Below are 24,522 nucleotides of genomic sequence, written 5' to 3' on the forward strand. Positions count from 1 at the left end.
ATGCCTCTAGCAGTGCTGAAAAGATGCTCTGAATGCACACCCAGAGCCTGTGAAGTGAGAAACCCAGGCCATTCCTTTCCTTCTTCCAGTAACTGTGTGTCTATCCCTGGCTGATGAGAATCAAGGAAGTTTAGCACCAGTAGTTTCAGGCAATGGGCAAAAGTCATAATCGTGCTTCCTACAATACTTTTGGCCAGTTATCCTCCTCAACAGTTGTTTGAAGTCAAAGTAAGAGCTCTGCTCCCTAAGTTGGCTCCAGCAGATTTTCAGCACTGTGGGTTTGTTTGCTTTTAACAGAAAGGGATGTTAATGACAATAAATATATTATGGCACTCGAATGCATTTCATCAGATGGAGGAAATGTTATCCTTGGTTGGCATTGCAGGTATATGTATACCCATGGGAATCAGAGAGTGAAAAAGTAGACAGTGAGATCAGAGGGAAAAGAATTTGAAAAAATACATACATGGACAATTACATAAAGTTTAAATGTGTGAAAAATAACCAATATTCATAAAGCATTTTGGCATTGCTAAGCTAATATAAAATGGGGGACACACCTTGCCATAGTCTGTCTTTTTTGCATCTTGTTTCCCTCTGGTCTCTTGTTCTTTGCCAACTGAGACTATTACTTCACGCATCTGAGGAGCTGGACTCTCACGTCTGTTACATCTTTAAGGCGCCATGAGACTTCATTTTTGCTCTGACAGACTAACATAGCTCCCCCTTTCTAAAAGAGTGTTGCTGTTGCTCCGGCTCTCTGCTGATTCAAGCATGCGACTGCACTGAAGAGTCTTGTTTCTGAAGCAATCTCAGATAAGGGCTCTGCTTGTAGTGATGGATCTACAATTCTGTCTCTTCCTCCCGCCCCCAACAGTATTCTTAATATGTGCAAGTCATCATTAGATGCTCTGTGCTTGAACCCGCCTTGAGTTAGGCTGAGAGAAAGGCTGTTTGTTTCTTGGAGACTTTACAAATATTTCCCTGTTGAGAAAATATGAACAATATGGACCAAACCTTTTCAGGCGGCTTTGTTTGGCATACTCTGTTCTGCTGACACTCATTTGAGAAACTGTATGCTTGGAAGGCTTTTCGTGAGCAGTTTTCAGTTTGTTTCCCATTTTTCAAACTGTGGGTGGATCCAACTCAGGCCCAAGTTTCACGGTCCTCTAGCCTCGCTTCCCAGTCTGAAAAAAAGAACTCTGAGGAAAACAATGAAATCCTTAGTGAGATTGTCTTGATTAGGAATGTTAATGATTCCAGATAATTTTGTGTACTTAATAGCACATATAATACCTTCTTTGCCAAGAAATATAATTGTATAAAATCCTGTACTGGAGTGTAAAACACTGACATTGCTTAGAAGCTTTGGTTTTGTACAAATTTCAGGCAAATCTGTTGTGCCATTTGTTTGTTTAACCAATTTATAGACTGTCTAATATATATATTTAAAAGCTTCTAAGTAGTTTAACAAAGTAGAAGTTATAAAATCAAAAGACTACAGCAGAAAGTAAAACGAAATACATGCCGTCAATAAAAATCCAGTCTAAAAACATAATTATATATTTGCTCTGATTAGAAAGCTAAACGGTAATTTTTTTGTTTTCTCTATTAATTTCTTACTTGTATCCCTGGGTAAATTTAAAAATGGATTCATATTGTGCACCAGGAAATGACCCATCTAGACAATGAGAGGCTTCTCTACACATTTTTATCAACACATTTATTTCCTTTTCCATTCCTTCTCCCACCTAGGTTTCAGTGTCTTTTTCTCCTTCCCCCAAGTCAGTCCTCATTTTGCTGTTCTGTTCTGTTTTTTTGTTTTGTTTTGTTTTTTGGTACTTCTGCCAACCTTGGGGATACTCCAAAATGTACTGATATGTCCCTGTTTTGTGTCTGGTGGTGCTGTTCTGACTCCATAAGTTCATTAATTTTCCCATTGAATGCTGAGAATGGGACACACCATAATTAGCAAGCATCCTCTGGAATTTGGTGGGTGCGCTGGATACTGTGCTGAAAGCATAACCCCAGTTTTGCTGCATGATTACAGCAGCAGCCATAAAATGATATCCAGTTGTAGTTAGAGCACACAAGAGGCAAGAGAGCAGTAAGGATATTGCTATTATAGGCAGGTAGATGCCACAGCAAATGTCCACATACAGGGGATGTACACTATTCAGTTGATTATTTTTTGTTTTGTTTTCCTATATCTCAGTTGGGCAACCCACAGGCCCCATAGCACACCCACTGACCCACTCTCCCTATTTCTTCCTGTCAGTCCATTTTCGGCTCATGCTGGTTATGGGTGCTACAGAGCTGGCTGCCATGTTTTCTTACATTAATGTGCATGGGCACAGGGGTGTAGGAAGGGGGGCGGGGGGCGGTCTGCCCCGGGTGCCATCTCTGAGGGAGGTGACAAAAAGGCACTCTGCATGGGCACACTTGTCAGCCTGGGCACTTTCATGAGGAAACATTGCTGCTGGTCCTGGAGAAGCAGGCAGGAGATCCATGAATAGGTGGATTCCTAAAGTGGCAGCTGTTGCGATGGGGTGCTGGTGGTAGCCAGAACCCATTCCCCAACTTCCGTGTGTGCTTGATTTACTTTTGAAATAAAATACGTTCCCATGTGTTAGGGCTACAGTACAATATTAGTTCATATTGCAGATCATTTGCAATGCCTGCAGTGTGTTCATTTTAGAGTTGTTTTCACAGGGTTTTAAAAATATATAAATATCCCATCCTCTGTCTTGAAAATAAACCATTTAGATAAAGTAAATTGCACTACAAGTACAAAACTCCCACCGCCTTCACAACCTTACCACATTGGCATATTTCAAAATGTGTTTCGCATTGCTGGATTTTCTTTCAGCTCCAAATGAGTTTTGCATTTGAGCTATTGTAGGGAAGCTTGTTGGCCTTTTGTTTGGTTGTAAAACTACAGGGCCATATATCTGTCTGTCACAGTGGCAAGAATGATCACTCTGAGCCTTTTTTATTATAAAGTGATGCATCCAATGTAATTGAAATTTCCTGGTTTGTAAGCCATGCCATGCAATGTGAATTATGTACCAATGTAAGTAAGCAGTCTGTATATTCATTGATGTGTTTGTGTTAAGGGGCTACCAGCAGCAAGATGCCCATGAATTCATGCGTTACCTTTTGGACCATCTGCACTTGGAACTCCAAGGAGGCTTCAATGGTGTTTCCCGCTCAGTCATCTTGCAAGAGAATTCGGGTCTTTCTGGTGGCAGTAGATGCTGCATGTAAGAAGAGAGGTTTTTAATCTGGTTTCCTCAAACCATAATATCGGGATTGTAGGGCAGAAAATGCAAATTATGTAGTTTCTAGACAACAAAGATTGGGAGTGGCCGTTGGCAGAAGTTTGTCAGAAAAATGCTCACACAGGTTGGGAGCCAGCATGTTAGCAGCTGGCTTTGGCTTGCAGCCTCTGATCATGCTGAAGGCAGACTCCTGGGAGCTGACATGTTATCCTCAATGGATAATTATTTCCCACCGCAGCTGATGCACTTTATTGGTGGGGCAAGCAGAAATTCCTGGAGAGTAGCCCGGCATCCCAGCTCCCCCTCCCCCATTACCATGTGACATTTTTTTGCGTCATGTCCAGTTTCCTCACATTGCCCTTTGTATTCCAAGAGGTGAGGTGACACATGGGGAGTATATCCCTTGGAAACATGGACCTCTTGTGCCAAGTAGATGAAGTGGGAGAGTGGCCAGTTAAATGGAAGCATCCTCATCTGCTGAAGTGGTGCTCCCATGCCTCAGCAATGTGTCTGCCTTTGAGGGATAGTTGAAGGGAAGTATATATATATATATTTTTTATTAAATATTTATTAGCATTTTCAAATAACACACAACAAACAAAAACAAAGAATAAACAAAACAAAAAACACAAAAATACATAACATTCAAAACTAAACAAAAAAAAAATAGAAAAAACACATAAAATTTCTAATACTTATTATTCTTAACCTTATTTCTCAGACTTCCTCACACCTCCCCTTCTTGTATTCCAATTTAAATTGTCAGTTCAGCAAGTCCTTAACTTATTTCTTTACCTTAGCTTAAACATTTGTTCTAACATACTATTGCTTTACTTTACTTCTTTTTTCCATTTCTTCAATTTATTTTTAACAGCCTTATTTTCAATTAATTTAAAAAGAAAAGAAACCAATTTTACCTTATTGAAATTACACATCAATACTTATACCTCATTAATTATTCTTAAACCTTTTTCCTAAAGTCGACCAAAATTTCCCTTCCACGATTTACCCAATTTCCTTACCACTAACAAAAAATATAAAAAACAAATTATCCTTATGTACCCTTTGGATTCCCAACCTCCACCCACCCTTTTCCCGGTTCCAGTCCCCAACCAATATCCATCAGTCTTTATGTTATTTATTTAGCCTGGAGATCTCACGTCCGAGGCCCTTATATCTCTCTCAGTTCCTTTCTGCCGGTCTCTTTGATAGTCCTTGATGTTAAACCCCAAGTCTCGGAGGGGCTCCGGCCCAACAGAATCCATGTCGCTTCCAGCCAGTCCTCCATACTTAAAGGCAAAGCCTATGGGGTGCTCCAACTCTTGTTTCAAGTTTCTTTCAAATCCAGATGTCCCCAAAGCTCCAACTTTCACCAACAAATTTGTAATCCTCAGGTCTTCAGATCTCCTCCAAAAGGGATCTCTCCATTTTCCAGACTCCCATTCAGACCAGGCTTTCCACATCCAATTTTTATTATCCTTTTTTATCATCATGTCAGGCCTCATATTGTAACTCTCCTTTGACTCCTGCAAATCTCCTGCTCCTCCTTCATTTTCTTCAAAAACAACATATTGCTCCATCGTATCTACACTTTCAGTTTCATTTATTTGTTCAGTTGAATGGGCTTCCTGTTTCAAGTCCTTATCAGGCTCAAAACTGTTGTTTACTGTCCAGTGTAGTAGTGATACCTTTGTAGACAAAGCATTGTACTCATCTTGCAAGTTTCCCAAGAGAACGAGTGCTCTGTCCAATTCTGCTTGGATTTTACATACTCCAGCCATTTTTGTGATGTAATGTCCCTATTACCCCTCTAGGGGGATTTTAGTTCCTTGATGTTCCTTTCAGCTCAAAACCAAAAGTCCAGTTATTTTGTATCAGCCCTCCTTATTTTCCACAAGTTATACCAAGTAAACCAGCAAAAACAGCAGAAACAATGTTCTCTTTTTCCAGCTGACAACTAGCTGACTAGCAGCTCACTTGACAGCTGTCAAAATCTTCAATGCAACAGGCTTTCTCATAGGACGTTCCCGGGTCTCGGGGGGGGGGTGAAATTTCAGCTCCCAAAATTCTTTTTATCCTCCAGTAAGTCTTCTTATAGTGTCAAAACCGTGAAGTCAGGATCTTTCATTAAAAAAACAAAAAACAGATTCTCTCGACCTTAGCTGCCCAGTCCTTTGTTTTAGATTGTTTACAAAGAGGGGGGGGTGAACTTCCTTTTTAGCCCCTTCCCGCTCGTTCCAAATCCAAAATTAAAAATTTTTAAAGTTCCAATCTCCGTATTACTCACGGGTTTATATTTTAGAGTCCAATCGGTCTTGGAAGAAGTTGGCGCTCTCTGTCAATGGCTTGCGGCTTCACTCCGTAGGCGAGGGAGTACTCTCAGCACCACGCCTCACCCTGCCTCCGTTCCGAAGCCTTTAAAAAGGCTCCGTCGCGGATTGGGGGGGCGCAAATGGTGCCCGCCGAGTCTCTGTGTTCACAGGCATCCGCGCCTGTGATTTTAAGGGTCCCCGCTTCGCCGCAGCGGCCAGACCCAGACGCTACGGAGCCGATTCCCTCCGGAGCTCGGAGGGAATCCGCCATTAAACAATGGCGCCAACCCGGAAGTCCAGTTGAAGGGAAGTATAAAGGTTGAGCTTTAGGGTTCAGCCTTTTGAAAGTATAGGACATGGGTGCAGTACCCCTCTCCAGCCCTCTCCTGATCCTAGAGGTAGAACACAGCCATCATCAATAACTAGTTGCCATTGGTAGCCTTATGTCCTTCCACAAATTTCTTTAATCATCCTTTAAATTCATCCAAGTTGGTAGCCATCACCACATCTTGCTGGAGTTAATTCCATAGCATAACTATGCACTCTGTGTGTGGAAAAAGTACTTTTCTTTTTTCTGTCCTGAATCTTCCAGCATTCAACTTCATCAGGTGTTCCTGGGTTCTGCTGTTATGAGAGAGGGAGAAAAATGTTTTTGTACAGTATACTCATTCTCAACCACAACTGGTGCTTCTTCATTTATTTATTTGGGGATACTTTTTGCCACCTGGACAGAGCATGACATTTATGTTGTATTTGGGGCAATATTAGTAGCTCCATTTCTGAATGTAAGCACCTCTCCATATCTGTTGTAAGAAACATAGATGACCTAAAGGATGTTTTCAGCATGGCTAGAGGCTCTTGGTGCTAGTTGAATGTGACCAGCTGTGCAGTGCTGACCCTTTTCTCCTTGTAATGTTATCTTCAGAAATGGCACGTCTACTGTTGTCACAGCCATCTTTGGAGGCATTCTGCAGAATGAAGTCAACTGCTTGATATGTGGGACTGAATCCAGAAAGTTTGATCCATTCCTAGGTAAATCAAGCATCTTGAAAAGTTTTATGAGCAGATGTTATGTTTTTGACATTAGAAACTAATTTTGAAATTGCCTGTGTCTTCTTTAGACCTTTCTCTAGATATTCCAAGTCACTTCCGAAATAAACGTAAGAACCAAGAAAATGGACCAATGTGTACATTACCAGGTAGGTGGTGGTGTTTTTTTTAAACCCTTGCCATCTGCATATATCAATTGCCTTTTTTCCCTCTTTCATCAGTATTTTTATTTAGATCATTAGAGGGATGAGTCAAAAAGCAGAGGAAATGACTTTAATCATGTCAATTCAATTGTTCTAGATTGTCTTCGCAGTTTTACAGACCTGGAAGAACTTGATGAAACAGAGCTCTATATGTGCCACAAATGTAAAAAGAAGCAAAAGTCCACCAAGAAATTTTGGATTCAGAAACTACCAAAGGTGAGATCTAGGAGTTGAAATTTGTAAAAGATTATGGACCTCAGCCTTCTGTAAACTGGTGCCTCCCATATAATTTGGACTACAGCTCCCTATTCGCCTCAGCCAGCACAGCTGGGTTTAGAGATGAGCAGAAACGACTTACCTGATAATAAGGAACACTCAAGATAGAGCAGACTCAGACAAGAGGAATTATTTAAAAATTAGGATTCAAGGGACTGGAGTTTTAAAGGAAGGGTCTTAGTGAGAGAGTGATTTTGATTGGCATAAGGAGATATTCATATCACAAGCAACCCCCCCCCCAAAAAATAAAACCAGCCACCACTCTTCCAGTGTTACTGCTGCTAAGAGAATGAACTAGCAGTGGGAAATGGAAAACAGTGGCACAGGTCTGTCATATTACTTTATCATCCTTCCTATGTGATTGAAGACATTCCTTGGTTGGAAGTTAGAGCTGTCAGTCACAAAATGCACTTCTCTTTCATACCTGGCCTTTTCTATTATGGAGGGCTGGTAGAGAAAAGTTTAAACTTGTTGCCTGTTCCTTGGAAGCTTTGGAAGAATCCTGATTTGCTTCAGAGACGGTCCAAATCTTTTCAAAACAAGCCACTTTGAATGTGCACGCTTTGACCAAAGTGAATGCACACCCCAAACCTGAAGTGGGATGTTGCTTTAGTGTTCATTCTGCAGTAAAATAGCTTGTATCTCAGAGCCGCAGTACTTTGTTGTTTTTGCTACTACATATGGGCCTTTTGGGGGGAGGAGGGGAAATGTTTTATTTCTGGAATTTTATCTTTAAGCAAAAGGATCATGTGGATATAAATGTGACAGCTACTTTGCTATGATATGCTCTTCACATGCAGAGGAGGTGGCAGGTCTGTTGTTTTTAAAGTACTCCTCCATTAAGGAATTTGTGGCATGTCCTTCGGCTTATGTGCCACTTTTAATTCCACAGGTGCTGTGCTTACATCTAAAACGCTTTCACTGGACAGCTTATCTGAGGAACAAAGTGGACACGTATGTTGAGTTTCCCCTGAGAGGCCTAGACATGAAATGTTACTTGCTAGAGGTACAGTGACTTGTCATGGGGAGCTGCTAGTCAGGGGCCCTGGAATGCTGCTGGGAAATTCTCAATTCCTCTTCTCTCTTGTCTCTCTTCCTTGTCCCCCTCCCAATTGCAGCCAGAAAACAGTGGTCCAGAAAGCTGTCTGTATGACCTTGCAGCTGTGGTGGTGCACCACGGTTCAGGGTGAGTATGACTGGACCCTGAAGGCTCTTGCCTTTCCGAGTTGATGATTGAAAGGCTTCTCTGCCGTAAAACCTGCATCACTCCACTGGGAACCAGCCATTACAGTGGTGCCTCGCAAGACAAAATTAATCGTTCCGCGAGTCTCTTCGTCTTGCGGTTTTTTCGTCTTGCGAAGCACGGCTATTAGCGGCTATTAGCGGCTTTTAGCGGCTATTAACGGCTTAGTGGCTATTAGCGGCTTTAAGAAAAAGGAAACAAACTCGCAAGACATTTCGTCTTGCGAAGCAAGCCCATAGGGAAAATCGTCTAGCGAAGCGACGCAAAAACCGAAAAACCCTTTCGTCTTGCGCGTTTTTCGTTTTGCGAGGCCTTCGTCTTGCGGGGCACCACTGTAATTGAAAAAGAATGTATGGGAACGACTGGAAGTGGTGACTAGAGAGGGAGCCTTGCTGTGTCAACCTAATCTATGCAGAATGACCTTGTTAGCTTTGCTTATCTTATTAATTCCCATTTTAAGTTTAACAAATCAATAAAGAGATGCAATGCTTTGCCTGAAAATATTGTCTGTGGTCCTGATTGAAATTTTATACTTCACAATCTTATTTGAGTTACTTAAATGAAATGGAAATCCATTTAATTCCTACATGAGAGGTAGCTGGTCACATTTGATTTTTTGTTTAAAAGTGCAGTCATCCAGGTAAGAAGCAGCTTGTTGTCAGAGGAGCTGTTATTTTTTTCAAAAGGAGAGCTCTCATATCTAGAAGACAAATGCCTCTTGATCTAGATTGGAGTCAAAATAAATTAACACACAAAAAGATAATTCAGAATTAGAACTATTTAAATGTGGTTTGGGATCTTGGTTCTTTCCCAAGACCCTGAATGGATTACAATCCAGCTGGCTTCACATTATATGGTCTGACTGTAACTGACCAGGCTACACTCTCAAAAATGATGTAGGCTGATTAGTGGCTGGTCTCTTAGACTTGGGCCTGAGATGTGGGTTCCACTTGCTACGTGGCCCTGGGCAAGTCCCATGACCCCAAAAGGGCTCCTGCTTGTATTAACAGAAAAAGAAAATGCAGTGCTGAATAGCCTCTGGCAAAAACAGGGCCGGAGGTTCTTCCTGAATAAGCCAACAGCATCAACTAAATAAGTCATATTTATTTTTCTCTATGACATGGGGAGAGGTAGCCACTCTTGCTTCATGCACCAGGCATTGTGGAGACCCTGGCTGGTTGATTATGGGCTAAACTGCTGGCAAATTTAAGGAGACGGTCATAGAAGTAGACGGGAATAGAAGTAGAGAAGTATTCTAGTCAAAAAGTAAGGCAGTGAAGACCAAACTAATGAAGAGCACGCCCAATGGATGAGCAGACTGGAGAGGTGCAGACTTTTCCCAGTGGATGCTTCAGACTTGCATAAGCCCAGCCTTGAGAGTGAGCAGGAGGAGAGAACCTCTTCCACCAACAGGCTGCGTTTATCTTTGCATGGCTATGTGCCTAAGGCTCCTGAGCATTAGAAGGCATTCTGGAAATGTTTCATATCAGTGTTTGCGTTGGACGTATCCAATGCAGGAAAAGGCATTTGAAGTATGGCAAGTATTTTAAGATGAGGGAAATGGCTAAAACCAGGATCCTTCCCCATGACCTTATTTTTAAAATAGAAAGCAGTGAGTTAATTTCCCTCATGCTATGTTTCTTGATGTTCTCAGGGTTGGCTCTGGACATTATACAGCCTATGCGACTCATGAAGGCCGATGGTTCCATTTCAATGACAGCACCGTGACGCTGACTGATGAGGAGACGGTGGTGAAAGCCAAGGCTTACATCCTCTTCTATGTAGACCGGCAGGCCAAATCAGCATCTGATAAACTTTAATACCTCTTCCTGCCCTGTGCATATCAAGTCCATCAGACAAAACATTTCCAATCCTCCACAGATACTTGATTCAAGACTCTTGATTTCATTGTGCACTTTTCATTTTTTTTCTTGTGGGTTCTGGTTTTATTTTGTCAGTAGTAGAGTATTTGATTTGTTAACATGGACACAAGCTAACTGTTGTTAGTCATACCAGGAAAAAAAAACCACCTCATTTGCTACTTCAACCCAATTTTTATATATAGTTTCAAGAGCTACTTTAGTTGTTTGACTTTGTATATCATTGTATATCAATGTTGGAGTTTGCTTTCTGAAGGCACATTTACATCAAAGAAACTTGAATCCTTCTAATAAGCACATTTGTGTATCTAATTATGAAATAGTCTGGAGGCTTTCAGCTGTCTGGGAAGGCTTTTTTTCTTAAGATCAAGGACTTGTACCAAACACTTTATGTGTGGACAGTTGTTTGGCTGCCTGTAAAAAGAAAAGGAGTGTATGAATTGTGGCCTCATTCAACAGGCCATGTAATCGCTGCTACTCTTTGTCTATGGAGGCTGCTTTCTTTCAAAATTCTCTGTACTTTAGTAGCTGGCTTCATTGTTTATCATAGGAATTTGCTCCATTTTTTCATTTCTCCTTTAAAGCAAGAGGAAAGATTAGTGTTCTACAGCGATTAAGCTATAAAAAATCTGAGAAAATTCAGGATTTGCTAGTCTTTCCGTTAAGATTAGAACTGTGTGTATAATCCATCTCGTAATACTATCATGCATCCTTTTGTCTTGTGATGCCTTGAAGGTAGAATGGAATAGGTAAAATTGCCATCCCTGTATCATGGAAGCAGCAGTCTTGGGTGACTGCAAATGTAGAGACTATAGTCTTCACTAGTATTAATAATCCCTGTTGCAGCATTGCAATCCTGGGTTCCTTGTTGGCATTTCTTTGCTCTGCATCTTGTGGTTTGTTGCTGCAGATTTGGTTTACAGTTGTAAGGAGCTCAGCCCAGCAGGGATTTTGGCTCTCGCTGACTAGTTCAAATGAACAGAAGGGTGCTCTCTTGCAACTCTGGCTATTTTGAGGAGAGGCTGGCCCCCTCAGATTGTGCCCATGTGCTTTACACATACTTGTTTGCTTTTTCACACACCCAATAGGAAATTATAGCACCATTTTGTAGTGCTATGCTCACCCCAGGGTTTCAAATTAGAGAAGAGAATCAGGTCGCTGGAGTTTGTAATGAACCTCAGTGATGCCCAAAGGGTCCATGGTAGGGTTATGATCAAGTTCCCTGGGATTATAACCCTGAATTAGCATCTTCTTAAGTGAGGAGGCAGAGCGAAAACATCAGGTCACATTATGTGCTATATTTCCTCAGCACCAGCTCCTGCTGGAATTAAGGAGGAAGCTTCAGAAAGTAATGTAAATGTGCCTTTCTTAAAAATTGGCTATGTTAAATAGCTGGGTCTGGTTCTCATTTCTCCCCTTTCTCTTCCACCTTTTGCCTCCCTCTTCCCCTCCTCCTTTTGTCATGGTATCTTTCCCCTGTGCGAAGACCTTCTTTCTTTTTGGAATGTGGCAGTTGAAATGCAATGCACTTACTTGTTCCTGTTTTTGAAGCCGGCTGTGCGGTGGCTCAGGCATGTCAGTTTGGACAAAGAAGCCTTTTCCTAATTTAGCTCCACCCACCCCTGCAAACGCAAATGTCTAATCAGTGAGTTGTGGCAACACAAGTTATTTCTCTTCCTGGTGGAGATTTCCTTATCCGCTGGATTATACTCAGTGAGTCGTGTCAAAGTGACAGATTTGAAGCAGTCAAAGTGTGTACTGCGCCTGGATTAGTATTTTATTTTTACCCTTGTTTGTATAACCTGAGTCTAAAGGGGAGGGTGGGGGGACTTTTTCAGTTCTGCCACCTCAGCTGCCAGGTGTAGCACTGCCAGCCAGTGAGAGTTATGGGCAGGAATGTACAGCTGGTAATATAGGTAAGCACTAGAGATGCTCTCTGAAAAAGCACTGGCTTAGTTCACGCTAGTTATCAACACTTCCCAATTAAAGGTTGCTCCCCTGTGTAGTTGTTAGGAGCCATGCCCTGTCTTACCCCCCCCTCCACCCACCCCATTTCCTGCAAGATGAAGCCTGTCTGCTTCACAAATGGTCCACCACCACCACCCCAAAGGTGCTCTGCCTAGGAAGTTCTGTTGATGGACCAGAGTGTTTCCATTCCACAGACAAAAGGATTAGGCAACTAAGACCCAACTACAAAGGTAAGAGGCAGTCAGACTTTCAGGCACTTGTGGTGACTGGTTGGAAATGGCAGTGTGGGGCTTTTCTCTCCTCCCCCCCCCCCCCGTTCTCTCTCTTTCACTCTCTCGCTCTCACTGGAGTGGTGATATGCATCTTGAATACCCTTTGGTGCCTGCGTGCATGAGAGGGGCCTTGGGGTTCTAGTGCCATAGCTGTGATTGTTTGCCATTAAAATATTGTGTGTAATCCTCGGTGAGGACTGTTGAGCATTTCGGAAGGGGATTGTTGGCCACAATTCAAATTCCTTCATAGAACATATTCCTCTGAAAGATTTGCCATTAAAGTCTTTTCCCTCTGTGCTCATTGTGTGAGAATCAGTTTTCCTGAGCTTCTGGAAGAAGAGCCCTTTAATGAACTAGATTTACATTTTTGATCAGGGCAAGTAAGAATTGACAGACGTTCCTGGAAAAGCTCCAGGAAAGCTGGCAGCGAACTTTTTGTAAAAGCTGGTGGAACAGGTTTTTTTCAAGGCCGGAACTGGATCATACTTGTATACCAGGATTGCCATACTTTGAAGAGCAAAAAAAGAGGACACATTCCTTAGGTTATGCTCCTAAGGAAACATGCATACATTTAAGTGGTTAACATTTTATTATAGCACAATCACGTATCAAAATATGTACAATTACTCAAAGAAAAACAGTATCCTAGTAATGCTTTGAAACTGTTGGAATATAACATTTAAACCACATTAAGTAAGCTTTCTTTATTTTTTAATCCTAAATATTATTTCTAATACTTTTAGGTTATTGGGAAATCTTCCAGTGTTTGTGTTCATTATGCAGAACATGACATACTTCAGTTTTGTTTCCTAAATGTAAGCCAAAAATGTTAACTTCCAATCAGTTTAAAGCACTGATAATTTTCCAGAAAACTTCACCACTGCTAAGTTAAGGAGGGAGACCAGAAGGACCGAGAGGCCACATGCCCAGGGCCACATGCAGCCAGGGGGGCAGGGGAGAGGCCAAACTACAGGAGCTGCGCTCCAGCGGAAGATCCTTTGCAGCCTCAGAGCCTGGCTTCTCCCTCTTCTCCCCCAGGGATATGCCTGCCTCCCTCCCTCACTCTGGAATCCCATGCTCCACACGCACAAACGATGTTTCCTTCTTCCCTAAGTCTGACCAGTGGAGGGTGGTGTGGAAGAGGAGGAGGAAGTGGCTTTGGCGTTGCAGCTCTAACCTGCCAGCCAAGTCCCGGCAAAGCACACTAGCTCCAGCAGGAGCCCGGATTTGACAGCTCCTTTTTGCTGCCGCTTCTCCCCTGCTGCGTGCACAACTCCTCGCTCCAGCCAGCCGCCAAACCCGGACATTTTGCCAAATTTATAAATTCTGCCTGGAGAGAAATTTTGACCATGAAAAAGAGGTCGTGTCCAGGAAAAACCAGACATATGGCACCTCTATGTACGCAGAGTATGTTTGGCTAAATGTTTCTTGTAGGTTCCTCCCCTTTGCAGACTCGATACAAAGATTGCATTATTTCTTTTAGTCAGCTGTTGTGTGTTTGCATCCTTGATTATTTAGAACAGCTGTGTGGAGCCTTTCTGTAGAACAGCCCTGTCCAGTCAATGACGGCCTCTCATTCCCCCAGCAGGGGGTCTTGGAAGGGGCTCCAAGAGGAACGGCTTCCTTTCATTTACATTCTCCTGTACCTCCACTGAAGTTTCTGTTCCTTTTTAAGGGAATAAGTTTCACTTGGGGCTATGGGTTGTGCTTCATGAAGAACCCAGATGGGCATTTGCAGGGCGTGTGGTCAGTGTGTCAGACTAGCCCATGAGTGACCAGGGTTCAAATCCCCACTCAGCAGAGAAGTTCCCTGGGTGACTGGGCTACATCACGATACAATAATCTTTATTGTCCCATGCAGCACAACGAAATTGAAAAAATCTACACCAGACATTCAAAAACCAAAAAGCCAGCTATCCCAGCCTGGTTAACGCCCTAAAAACTCTGATACCCCATAATTAAATACAATATACTCCCATAGAGACCACCTTACACTGCATTTAAAACCAAAATCACATTTGGATAGAAACAGGGTGCTTCTGAGGGTAAAAAGAGGGCAAGACAGTTTCTTGAAGGAAATGTGAGATATAGATGCAATAATGAATCAAAGAGGACACAGGGAGCGATACGGCTGCCTCCCCTCCTCAAGATACAAAGGAGCTGAATGGATGAATTTTTGCCCAGATCTTTTCTTCTCACAGGCTGGGTCTGTCTGTCCTTGGAGATGTTTAAATATAACAAAGGCCAAGCTGGAGCCTTGGGTGCCAGAGCAGGTGCCTTAAAGCAGCTTCTGGCTGGCAGTAGCTCGTCACACCCAAGCAATGGGAAGGTGGGCTTCAGTTCTGTAGTTTTTCATCCAGGCAGGCAGCAAGGTAGGAGGGCAGAACTACTTCACAAATGACTGGGTGAACCTTTTAACTCCTAACCAAGCTCAGAGCTCTCATCATTTCTTGGAAGGCTCTGGAAATTTCCTCTACTTATCATCTCTGTTTAACCAAATACATGAACTATGTAGCTGAAGTGTCCCATTCTGCAACATGATGTAAAAGGTAAAGGTAAAGGTACCCCTGCCCATACGGGCCAGTCTTGCCAGACTCTAGGGTTGTGCGCCCATCTCACTCAAGAGGCCGGGGGCCAGCGCTGTCCGCAGACACTTCCGGGTCACGTGGCCAGCATGACAAGCTGCATCTGGTGAGCCAGCGCAGCACACGGAACGCCGTTTACCTTCCCGCTAGTAAGCGGTCCCTATTTATCTACTTGCACCCGAGGGTGCTTTCGAACTGCTAGGTTGGCAGGCGCTGGGACCGAGCGACAGGAGCGCACCCCGCAGCGGGGATTCGAACCGCCGACCTTTTGATCGGCAAGTCCTAGGCGCTGAGGCTTTAACCCACAGCGCCACCCGCGTGATGAGGTGATGAGACCTTCACAACAAAAAATAACAGAATAAGAGACCTTCACAACAAAAAATAACAGAACCTGCCCCCCCCAAGCTAGCAATAACCACTCCATCATTTGAGAGCTACTGACTTCTAAGTAATGACTGCATCCAGCTGTTGTCCAGCAAACTAGGTGCTGCTCATCGAGAGCTTTGAAGCAGAGAGTCTTAAACTTGCATTGTAGAATCTCGGTGGATTTATATAGTGTGTAAATCTTAGCTGTCTCCCCCATGTGGGCTGCCTTTGGTGCACAGCCATTCTTTGAAATCAGGAGCTGCCCTGGTATGATCTGAACCAGCTTCAGACCTTTTACAGGGGAAGCAGTGGCTTTATCCATCATGTGACATAAACAGATGGGTGGGCTGGGAAGCGCTCTAAACAAGCAGAAACCACCTCCTAAACATGAATAGTCTCGGAGGCAAATAAATCCTTTTAAGGCAAGATTTGACTAAACTAAGCCATTTTGCTCCTGCTCTAGCCACTCCACGGGGAGAAGAGATTGAGTCTGCAGCCAGCCTCCCCTTGATCCTTGCCCTTTTTTGAAACGCCTTTGCCAGCTGGCAGCCAAAAATAGCTTCCATTCCACACCATATTTGTGCAAGAGACCAGAAGTGACTTGGAAGCCGTTCAGGCCTCCTGTGTTGCTGCTGAAACATACCATACCTTCTCCCTACAGCCACTCAGTGGCAATGCATATCACACAGATGAATTGGGAATGCCTTCTGCACATCTTCTCCTTTTTGGATAAAAAGAGCAGGAAAAATTTAGCCCAGACTTGTGTTAAGTTGTTCAGGGTCTTTCAGGATCCCTCGTTATGGCCTCTGCTGCATTTTCATTCTCCTGCAGAACTGACCAAGAACAACTTTGTTCTGGGACCAGCCTTGCGCCACCTCTCTATCTGCTGGCATTCCAGCCAAGTCAAAGTGTGCAACGTTGAGAACTGGATGAAGAGCACCTTGCAGCAGAACATCTGCAAGACCCACGAGCACATAGTCAATAACTTTTTACAAGAAGTTTGCAACAGGTAAGTTCTTGGGCAGTGAAATGCTTCATAAAACGGGCGGCTTCTGTAATAGATGGGTGTTGCATAGGCTGCAGTTGTACGATCTGACGCCTCTTAGATTTTCTGCAGTTTCGCATCAGAATCACAGTACTTTTGTTTACATGCATTTCTTGAGTACTCTTCAATCATTGTAACAGGCAGCACAACACAATATTTCTAGTAGGGTTCTTCCTATTCTTATCCCTTATTTTCTCCCTGTGGGACCATTCCAACATATTTTTAAGGTGAAAAAATCAAATCAAGCATAACAGCCTTCTATGCTTTGGAATTTCCAGCATGTGCTGTACCTTGGCCAGCTATTCCAAGCAGTTTTCAAATGGATGTTATTGCCGTCCAGCTAAAGCAAACGAATTTTGGGCCCCTCCTTCATTTCACTGTAGGAAGATTAACTATTGATAGCCTAAGACAAGGTACAAATAATTCCACAGCTGCAAAAAGGACACTCCTTCCAGAGTGTGGGAAAAATACAAAAACCTGCTGGAAAGGAAAACACCTCTATGGCTTTCACCCATAGAAGCAGTCTCCTTGAAAAAAAAACAAAATGTGGACTGAGACTGGGCAACACAGAGTTTTTGAACTTTACAGACCAAGAGGCAAAGATTAAGAAATAATGAGGACATTACAGAAGCATCGAGGGATTGGTTACAACTGAATTAAATTTTCAAAATAAAAAAAATGGTTTTATGAATCAAAGCTCACAATTGAAAGGCAACTTATAGAGAACACAGAAAAATTGATTTCTAGAATGTATAAGTTGTTATTGGAGTGGGAAAGAAAATATGTGCTGGTAAAACCAGGAACGATACATAAGGCAAGGGATATAGGATATAATATTGAATTGAGTGCATGGGATAAACCATGGAAGTAAAATTTACTGCATGTTATACATTAAAAGAGAATTATATGGGGAAGCGAGCCAGATGGTGGGGTATTATTATTATTATTAATAATAATAATAATTTTAAAAGTATGAAAATGATATATAGGTGGTATCTAGCACCTAGTAAGTTGCCGAAGATGTATAAGTCAGAACTAGATACTGCTGGAAGTGTAAGGAAAATTGAGGTACCTTCTACCATATGTGGTGGACATGTAAAGTAGTGAAAGGCTTCTGAGAGATGATTTAAAATGAAATGATTTTTTTGTGTGAAAAGGTTTTTTATACAAAATACCAGAAGCTGTTATTTTAGGAATAATTGGTTCAGGTATACCCAATGATCTGAAAAATATTTTAATGTATGCAACAACGGAAGCCTGAATGGTGTACGCTAAAAAAATGAAAGGAGGGCACAATACCAACAAAGGAAGAATGACAGATGAAATTAATGCTAGACTAACTGATAGAATAACAGCAGGAACAAAAAGTCTTTAAAGAAGATTAGAAAAAAATTATGGAGTATTTGAAAAAGTATTGTAAGCAACTTAAAATGTTAGCAGGATTAGAATAAATTTAGCAGTAAAATTATAAATGGAGGAAAAACTGAAAGAGAAAGAATAAGGAGTAATTAAAATATGCAACAGTAAAGGAGAAATTGGAATGAACCATGGAAGGGGAGGAAGGGAAGTTGACGTTTAATGTAGGGTTTGTTGATAGATACACATTCGCGCAGTAGTTATTGCATACATGAGTACAGTTTGGTATTTCCTAGGTATTTGTTCTAAGAAGGCTTCTGGTTTCTTTTAAAATGTGAGCTTAAAATTTTTTTGAGTTCGTTATATGCCATCTCCCCTTTTTTTTCGACACATTTACAATTCACACATATAAATTAGCATATCCTCTATTTCTGAACACTTCCAACACAAGTTGGATCTTTTCTTGTACATTCTAGCGATTTTACTGGACGTCAGAAACCATCTGTAAGGTCATTTTTTTGGATATTCTCTTTAATTGTGTAACATGCCAAAAAATTTATTGTCTTCCAGTTTTCCCCATGCAGATAGCTCGATATTATGTCCAATATCCGACGCCCAGTGTATCACTGCTGCCTTCACTAACTCATCTTTTGTTTCCCATTCTAATAGGATTTGGTATATTCTTGGTAAGTTTCTTGTTGCTTCCTAATAGTGTTTTTTCAAACTCTGACCTGCCTTCCACAAACCCTCTTTCTCCTCACTTTCTGCCATTAAGGTTGTGTCATCTGCATATCTGAGGTTGTTGATATTTCTTCCGGCAATCTTAATTCCAGTTTGGGATTCATCCAGTCCAGCCTTTCGCATGATGAATTCTGCATAAAAGTTAAATAAGCAGGGAGACAGTATACAGCCTTGTCGTACTTCTTTCCCAATTTTGAACCAATCAGTTGTTCCATATCCAGTTCTAACTGTAGCTTCTTGTCCCACATAGAGATTTCTCAGGAGACAGATGAGGTGATCAGGTACTCCCATTTCTTGAAGAACTTGCCATCGTTTGCTGTGGTCGACACAGTCAAAAGCTTCTGCGTAGTCAATGAAGCAGAAGTAGATGTTTTCCTAGCTTTCTCCATAATCCAGTGCATGTTTGCAATTTGGTCTCTGATTCCTCTGCCCCTTCAAAATCCAGCTTGCATTTCTGGGAGTTCTCGGTCCACATTAAGTCTGCCTTGTAGAATTTTAAGCATAACCTTGCTAGCGTGTGAAATGAGTGCAATTGTGCGGTAGTTGGAACATTGTTTGGCACTGCCCTTCTTTGGGATTGGGGTTGTTCTACACAGGATGGATTGTTCTACACAGCCAATCTGAGGTCTATCAAGCAATTCTCCCAATTCCTGGAGCAGCTGAAAGACTAACAAATATTAACTTGGTCCATTCACACAGATTGGTATTGAACAGCAGAAAAGATTCAGTAGCCAATCTGTGTATGCACCCTCCTCTTAGGTTGCTGAATGGTGAAGTCTTCCTAAGTCTTGCAAGGCAGAGAAGTGGCCTCCATGCACTTGTGATGGCTATATTCTGCCTCTAGCTACCAGTTATTAGGAAACATCAGGAGGGCTTCTGCTCTCTTGCTGGGCAGAATGCAAGCAGGGAATGCTGTAAGATGATAGGTCTGTGGTCTGATCCAGCAGGTTCACCTTTGCATGACTTTACCTCACTTAAGTTGGAATAACCTTCCCAGTATGTTTAACTAGCTTATATTTGATATGTTCTAAATATTTTGAGGTTAGCTAGATTATAGTATTGGGAGATGCTGCAGAGGGATATTCCCTATTGGTCCGATGCTGCAAACACAACAGTTTTGTGGAACCTAATGGATTAAAATTTATTCTGGTGTAAGCTTTCTGGAGCAGAGCAGGGAAAGGGAATTCATGGCCCTCTAGCTGTTAGTGTAAATAAAAAATTATCATCATCATTATCAAACTGAAGCTCCCAAATTAGCCACCCTGGAATTAGAAAGTCCACTTGATTAGATGCTTGAAGCATTATCCTAAGTTACATCCATAGCTATACATACATGGTTTGGAGAGGGTTTTGTAATAATAGTAATAATAATAATAAATAATTTATTATTTATACCCCGCTCATCTGGCTGAGTTTCCCCAGCCACTCTGAGCAGCTTCCAATCAAGTGTTAAAAACAATACAGCATTAAACATTAAAAACTTCCCTAAACAGGGAAGTTGTATGTTAGAGGGAAATTAATGGCCATTGTTACTGCAATTTATTACTGTATTCTATGGCCTGTTTGCTCCTAGAGAACATGGTCAGTATAAAGTCTCACCTGAAATAGTGCTATGTTTTCTGCTTCATATAGATATGGACCAGAGTTTGAATTGGCTTCAGTGGAGTGAGGGGTAGAGGACTTTAGCACTGTGTGGCTTACATTTTACTTTGCTAACCTATGGCATTCATTCTTTCAGATGCCCAAACTTGCTGTCTTTGATGCTGTCTGGATGTGGCCATGTCACAGACGACTGTATCACGCTGCTTCTGATGAGCTGCTTCTGTCTGAACACTCTCCAACTTGAAAACTGTGTCCAGATAACTGACCAGACTTTGGAAGCTGTAATCCTCTACGCTAAGTCTTTAGAAATTTTACATGTGGACTTCTGCAGGAATATAACTGAGGCTGGTTTGCAGCAAGTCCGTAAAAATCGTCCATTGCTCTCTCTAAAAGCAGAGAGAAGTGCAGACATGATCCCAGACAAAAAGCCAGGCAGCAACTCGCCTGCAGAAAGAGCGTTCAAGAAGCTGCTGTGGCACTAAGCCAAGAGAGAAGCTGCCGGGCTCTGTGCTCTTTCTGTTGTGAGATGGTGACCATGAACATACAGTCACCTGGCTGTTCTCATGCACAAACTCACTAAATGGTGAGAATGGCAAAGCCCTGGAGTTAGGTACTCAGAACCAGCAACCTCACAGCTGACTGAAAAGTTTGCAGAGCCAGAGGAATTTGGGGTGTGTGGAACAGTTCCTGATGGTTTGGGAACATTAAGTGTTCAGTTTCATAAAGTACTTTGGCTTTTGTGCTTTTTTTTTTTTTAGGTTACTTAGTAAGATCCAGAAAGAACCCGCTCTTGATGTTGTGAGAATGCATTTTTTTCTCCATTTGGGCAGGGAACAACTGGGTCCCTCCAGCTGTTTGACCCCCAACCTCTTCCCTGACCATTACTATACTGCCTTGGGCTGGTGTGAGTTGGAGGGTCACAGCTGCTTTATTTACTGGAATCTCAAAAATACCTCAAAAACTGACAAAGGAAATTGCTACCTTACAGTGGCTTAAACTCTACCGTCTCTCTTAGTGCAAATGATGTAAATCTATTAACTACAATTCTTCACTACTCTTTACTTTTATACTACCTTTCTTTGAAAGCCCTCTCAGATTACCACTCCTCTGGCACTGGAACAAAAAGTAGCATTACATCCACAGCTGCACAATTAAGACTAATTGTTGAGCCATAGACAAAAGTGAGTGAACAAAACACATGTCCTGTTTTGATGTTCCACCTCTCATTGGAAGTCCTGTAGTTTCATGTGCCAGATTACAGAAGCCTCCATCCCGGTTTCAGCTGTCAGGAAACTAATATACTGTGGAAGATTAGTTTTTAAAGACTTCTTACGACAAACTGGAGACCCAAATGGCAAGCCACAGTTCTGGGTCAGCACCATGTCAAATATTGACAAAACCACAATTCAGTTCTTGAATTTGCTTTATTTTCTCTGCATAAGGAACCCTGGACAGGCATTTCAAATTAAAACAAAAATAAATATATGAATATTCATGTAAAACTGTCCTTTCTAATGAACAATTATACACAATGTACAACTCTTCATGTTCACTGGGAGGGTTTACAAAATGTACCATTCCCAACAAAAATGCACCAGAAAGGCTCCATGCAAACTTATCAAAAGTGAACAAAAATATGGGGGGAGGGGGAGAAAACCCTTACTGATCTCACTTTTTGCATTTTTTTTTGTTTACAGTCACAAAAAAATAAACACATCTAAGTTTTGTTACATTTAGAGTAACTAAAAAGGTGGCAGCTGTTTATGTTCCTAAAACATCTATTGTTACCATAAAATGGTGTCAACATTGAAATCTGACATGGGCGAAAAAGGCAGATGATTTTTGTCCACAGAGTTAATAATCTGTGTCTGAGCCCTCAGCGTTGTCCACATTTCGGGACAGCATGTAATTGTCCATATCTATAGACCTGCAATTGTTGATTGCATAGCGCAAACGCTCGGCCATGATTAGCTGACTGGAATAGGGTGGGAGCCTCAGTTGAAAGAAACAAGTCTGTGAGGTAGGCAAGCTGTCGTAAGGCTGTGGAGAGGAAGAGAAAGGAAGAAGACTGTTAAGCAGAAAAGGAAGCAGCACACTTTGAGTCAGAAAGGCCCAGCCAGGCAGGCTCCCTGAGTGATCCTCTTGGCTCCAAGGTCCCTCTTTCCCAATATTAACAAGTGGCAAGGTGAGAGGAAATAGCAGATAACACTGTATTTCCAGTTCTGTGCAATGAAAACTTCCAAACATACTTGGATCCTCTACTGCTGACAGAAACTTTGGGGACCCAATCTTTTTTATTCTTCCTGGTATTCTTATTGTTAATGTTAATATTCAAGGGCAGGGGGAATATCTTCCCTTGAACAACCCCAAAGCTCGGGATTCTTCTGCTCAAGATTCATCTGAATCCAGTGTTCACTTCTAAAAACCACCCTTCTCAGAGTTTGCACTGGCAATGCAGGGACAGCTCAGGCAGGTCTCTGCCTCACATCCTTTCTTCCCAACTCCCTCACTTTGCAATACGTACTGGAGGACGGAAGCTGGCAGAGGAGTGTATGGGGACCAAGATAGCCAGCCTGAAACTCATAGGGGGGGCGGCAGTGTTGAGTGTGGGATTTCCAAACTGGAAATATGATTTGTACTACCTCTCCCCCATTTCAAAAAAATACACCCTAAGAGAGATGCCTACAGCCCAGCTTCTAAAGATCACTTTCTATTCTATGGCGAGATCTAGATCCATCCTATACAAAAACAACAACTAGCTGTCATTGTGATAGGATGACAGGAAAGACACCCCCCCCACCCCACATTCTCCTGTAGATCCCCATCAAAGGCCTTTCACCAACACCACACATCTCTCACCTCCCCAGTGGTTCCACAAACAGAACACAGGAGGAAAAGATCTCAATGGAACCAATAGGGGCTCTACCACTAAAAAAAGTCCTTGTGGGCTGGTGTTTGCTGCCCCATTCCTCTGCTGGGGAACTTCATTAGTCCTTTGAATAGCTAAGTTTGGCACGTTGCCCCATCAAGTTGTGCTTCCCCACAACTGGTTTTTCTCAAGGGAGCCTTGTTTCAAGTGAGAATTGAATGCCTTCATCTGCAGCATGGAGGAGGGAACCTGTGAGGGCCTCCCAAATGTTGCTGGGCTCCAATTCAGAGCAGCCGCAGTCAGTATGGCCAGTAGCTAGGGGTGATGGAGACAGACAACATCCGAAGGACCGCAGGTTCCCTGACCCTGATCTAGAGGAAGTTCTTCATCCACTCTCCTGCACAGGCATTGTCAGTTCAAGATTAGCATTTACATAAACATTCTAAGTCAGTTGAGCCAGATCTAGTAGGCTACCTTCAGTTTCAATATTACTTGTTCAAAAGTTTCAGTGTCCAGTGATTACTAGCTTTCTGTTGCCAGACTGAGGCAGGACAGCAATAAAGAGGAGGAAAAGTGGGACCTTACCCGGTCGACCTTCATTATTTGGAAACGCTGAGAGATATCCGCTGTGTTAGCTGGCAGGCGAGATCTTCCTGACACAAACCTCATGAAAAGGACACGCTCCTCATTGGAAAACTCTTCCAGGGTGTGCCAGAACCACTGAACCAGCTGGTGCTGCTCATCAACCTCCCTGTACCGTACAACCTTCTTCAGAACTTCCACAGAAATTTCTGGCATTCCGCAGACCATCTGCTCCAACTGCTTAGCAGTCAGAAGAGAAAGCAAGGGGACTGGGACGATCCACGACATCCCTTCTCGCACTGCAGCCACCTGCAGCCCAGAGAGATGGATTTCAGTAGCGGCACACAGATCTCTACTTTGCAACTAACACAATCCAAAGTACAGTCAGTGAAAACACATTTTGGGATGGGTAGCTGGTAGCTCATGTAATTAAAATACATCTTCAAAAAGGGAATGCTGGGCCAGAAATGGTGTGACTTGTGTGCAACTATGGCAGTGTTGTTAAAAGTCGCCCCCCCTTTTTTTGTTGTTCTAGCTTTTGGGGGTTTTTTTGTATCTATTTTAGATCTTTTTGTGATTTGTGTGCAACTTGTTCAGTTTGGTTGTCTATTTCTTGATATTTGTTTATTCTAAATATTTGTGATATTCCAAAAAAGGATGTGCATTGAGTTCTGCACGTGTTTTATGGAGTACTTTCCCTAAGAGAGAACTATATTCTTGCAATCGTAGACTAAAAACACTTTTGGTTGGCTCAAGTAACGTTAATGAAGTAGCATAGTGTGTTGTTGTTGCTGTTGTTGTTGTTAATTTCATATAGTATGCTTTTGAGCTTCACAGAGCTCACTGACAGGAAAAACTAGTCTTGATGTGGAACTTAAGAGCTTGCATACT

The 24,522-nt window shown here is 42.3% G+C and overlaps 3 protein-coding genes across 16 annotated transcripts in view; 2 read left to right on the plus strand and 1 right to left on the minus strand.

Moving 5' to 3' along the window:
* The window catches only part of USP3 (ubiquitin specific peptidase 3), a 42,235-nt gene extending 29,453 nt beyond the window's left edge, over nucleotides 1-12,782 (plus strand). For 3 of the 4 annotated variants that reach the window (XM_053365933.1, XM_053365935.1, XM_053365934.1), the window contains exons 9-15: nucleotides 3,117-3,263; nucleotides 6,519-6,625; nucleotides 6,715-6,792; nucleotides 6,944-7,062; nucleotides 8,015-8,128; nucleotides 8,241-8,308; nucleotides 10,020-12,782. In XM_053365933.1, the coding sequence (XP_053221908.1) occupies nucleotides 3,117-3,263; nucleotides 6,519-6,625; nucleotides 6,715-6,792; nucleotides 6,944-7,062; nucleotides 8,015-8,128; nucleotides 8,241-8,308; nucleotides 10,020-10,185 (799 nt within the window). In that variant the 3' untranslated portion in view covers nucleotides 10,186-12,782. The remainder of the gene's footprint in view (nucleotides 1-3,116; nucleotides 3,264-6,518; nucleotides 6,626-6,714; nucleotides 6,793-6,943; nucleotides 7,063-8,014; nucleotides 8,129-8,240; nucleotides 8,309-10,019) is intronic. The other variant, XM_053365936.1, reaches the window with a different exon arrangement.
* A 3,154-nt stretch (nucleotides 12,783-15,936) lies between these two features.
* On the plus strand, nucleotides 15,937-21,462 carry FBXL22 (F-box and leucine rich repeat protein 22). Its single transcript, XM_053365972.1, has 2 exons — nucleotides 15,937-16,445; nucleotides 20,317-21,462. Exons 1-2 carry the CDS (start codon nucleotides 16,111-16,113, stop codon nucleotides 20,660-20,662), a joined length of 681 nt encoding a protein of 226 aa, XP_053221947.1. The 5' UTR covers nucleotides 15,937-16,110; the 3' UTR covers nucleotides 20,663-21,462.
* Nucleotides 21,463-21,585: 123 nt separating this feature from the next.
* HERC1 (HECT and RLD domain containing E3 ubiquitin protein ligase family member 1) overlaps nucleotides 21,586-24,522 on the minus strand; it is a 111,804-nt gene continuing 108,867 nt past the window's right edge. For all 11 annotated transcript variants that reach the window (XM_053365929.1, XM_053365925.1, XM_053365928.1 and 8 more), the window contains 2 exons: nucleotides 23,635-23,940; nucleotides 21,586-22,220 (listed from right to left, as the gene is read on the minus strand). In XM_053365929.1, the coding sequence (XP_053221904.1) occupies nucleotides 22,035-22,220; nucleotides 23,635-23,940 (492 nt within the window). In that variant the 3' untranslated portion in view covers nucleotides 21,586-22,034. The remainder of the gene's footprint in view (nucleotides 22,221-23,634; nucleotides 23,941-24,522) is intronic.

The sequence above is a fragment of the Podarcis raffonei genome, chromosome 14 (genome assembly GCF_027172205.1).
Source record: "Podarcis raffonei isolate rPodRaf1 chromosome 14, rPodRaf1.pri, whole genome shotgun sequence".
In the NCBI taxonomy this organism is placed as follows: domain Eukaryota; kingdom Metazoa; phylum Chordata; class Lepidosauria; order Squamata; family Lacertidae; genus Podarcis; species Podarcis raffonei.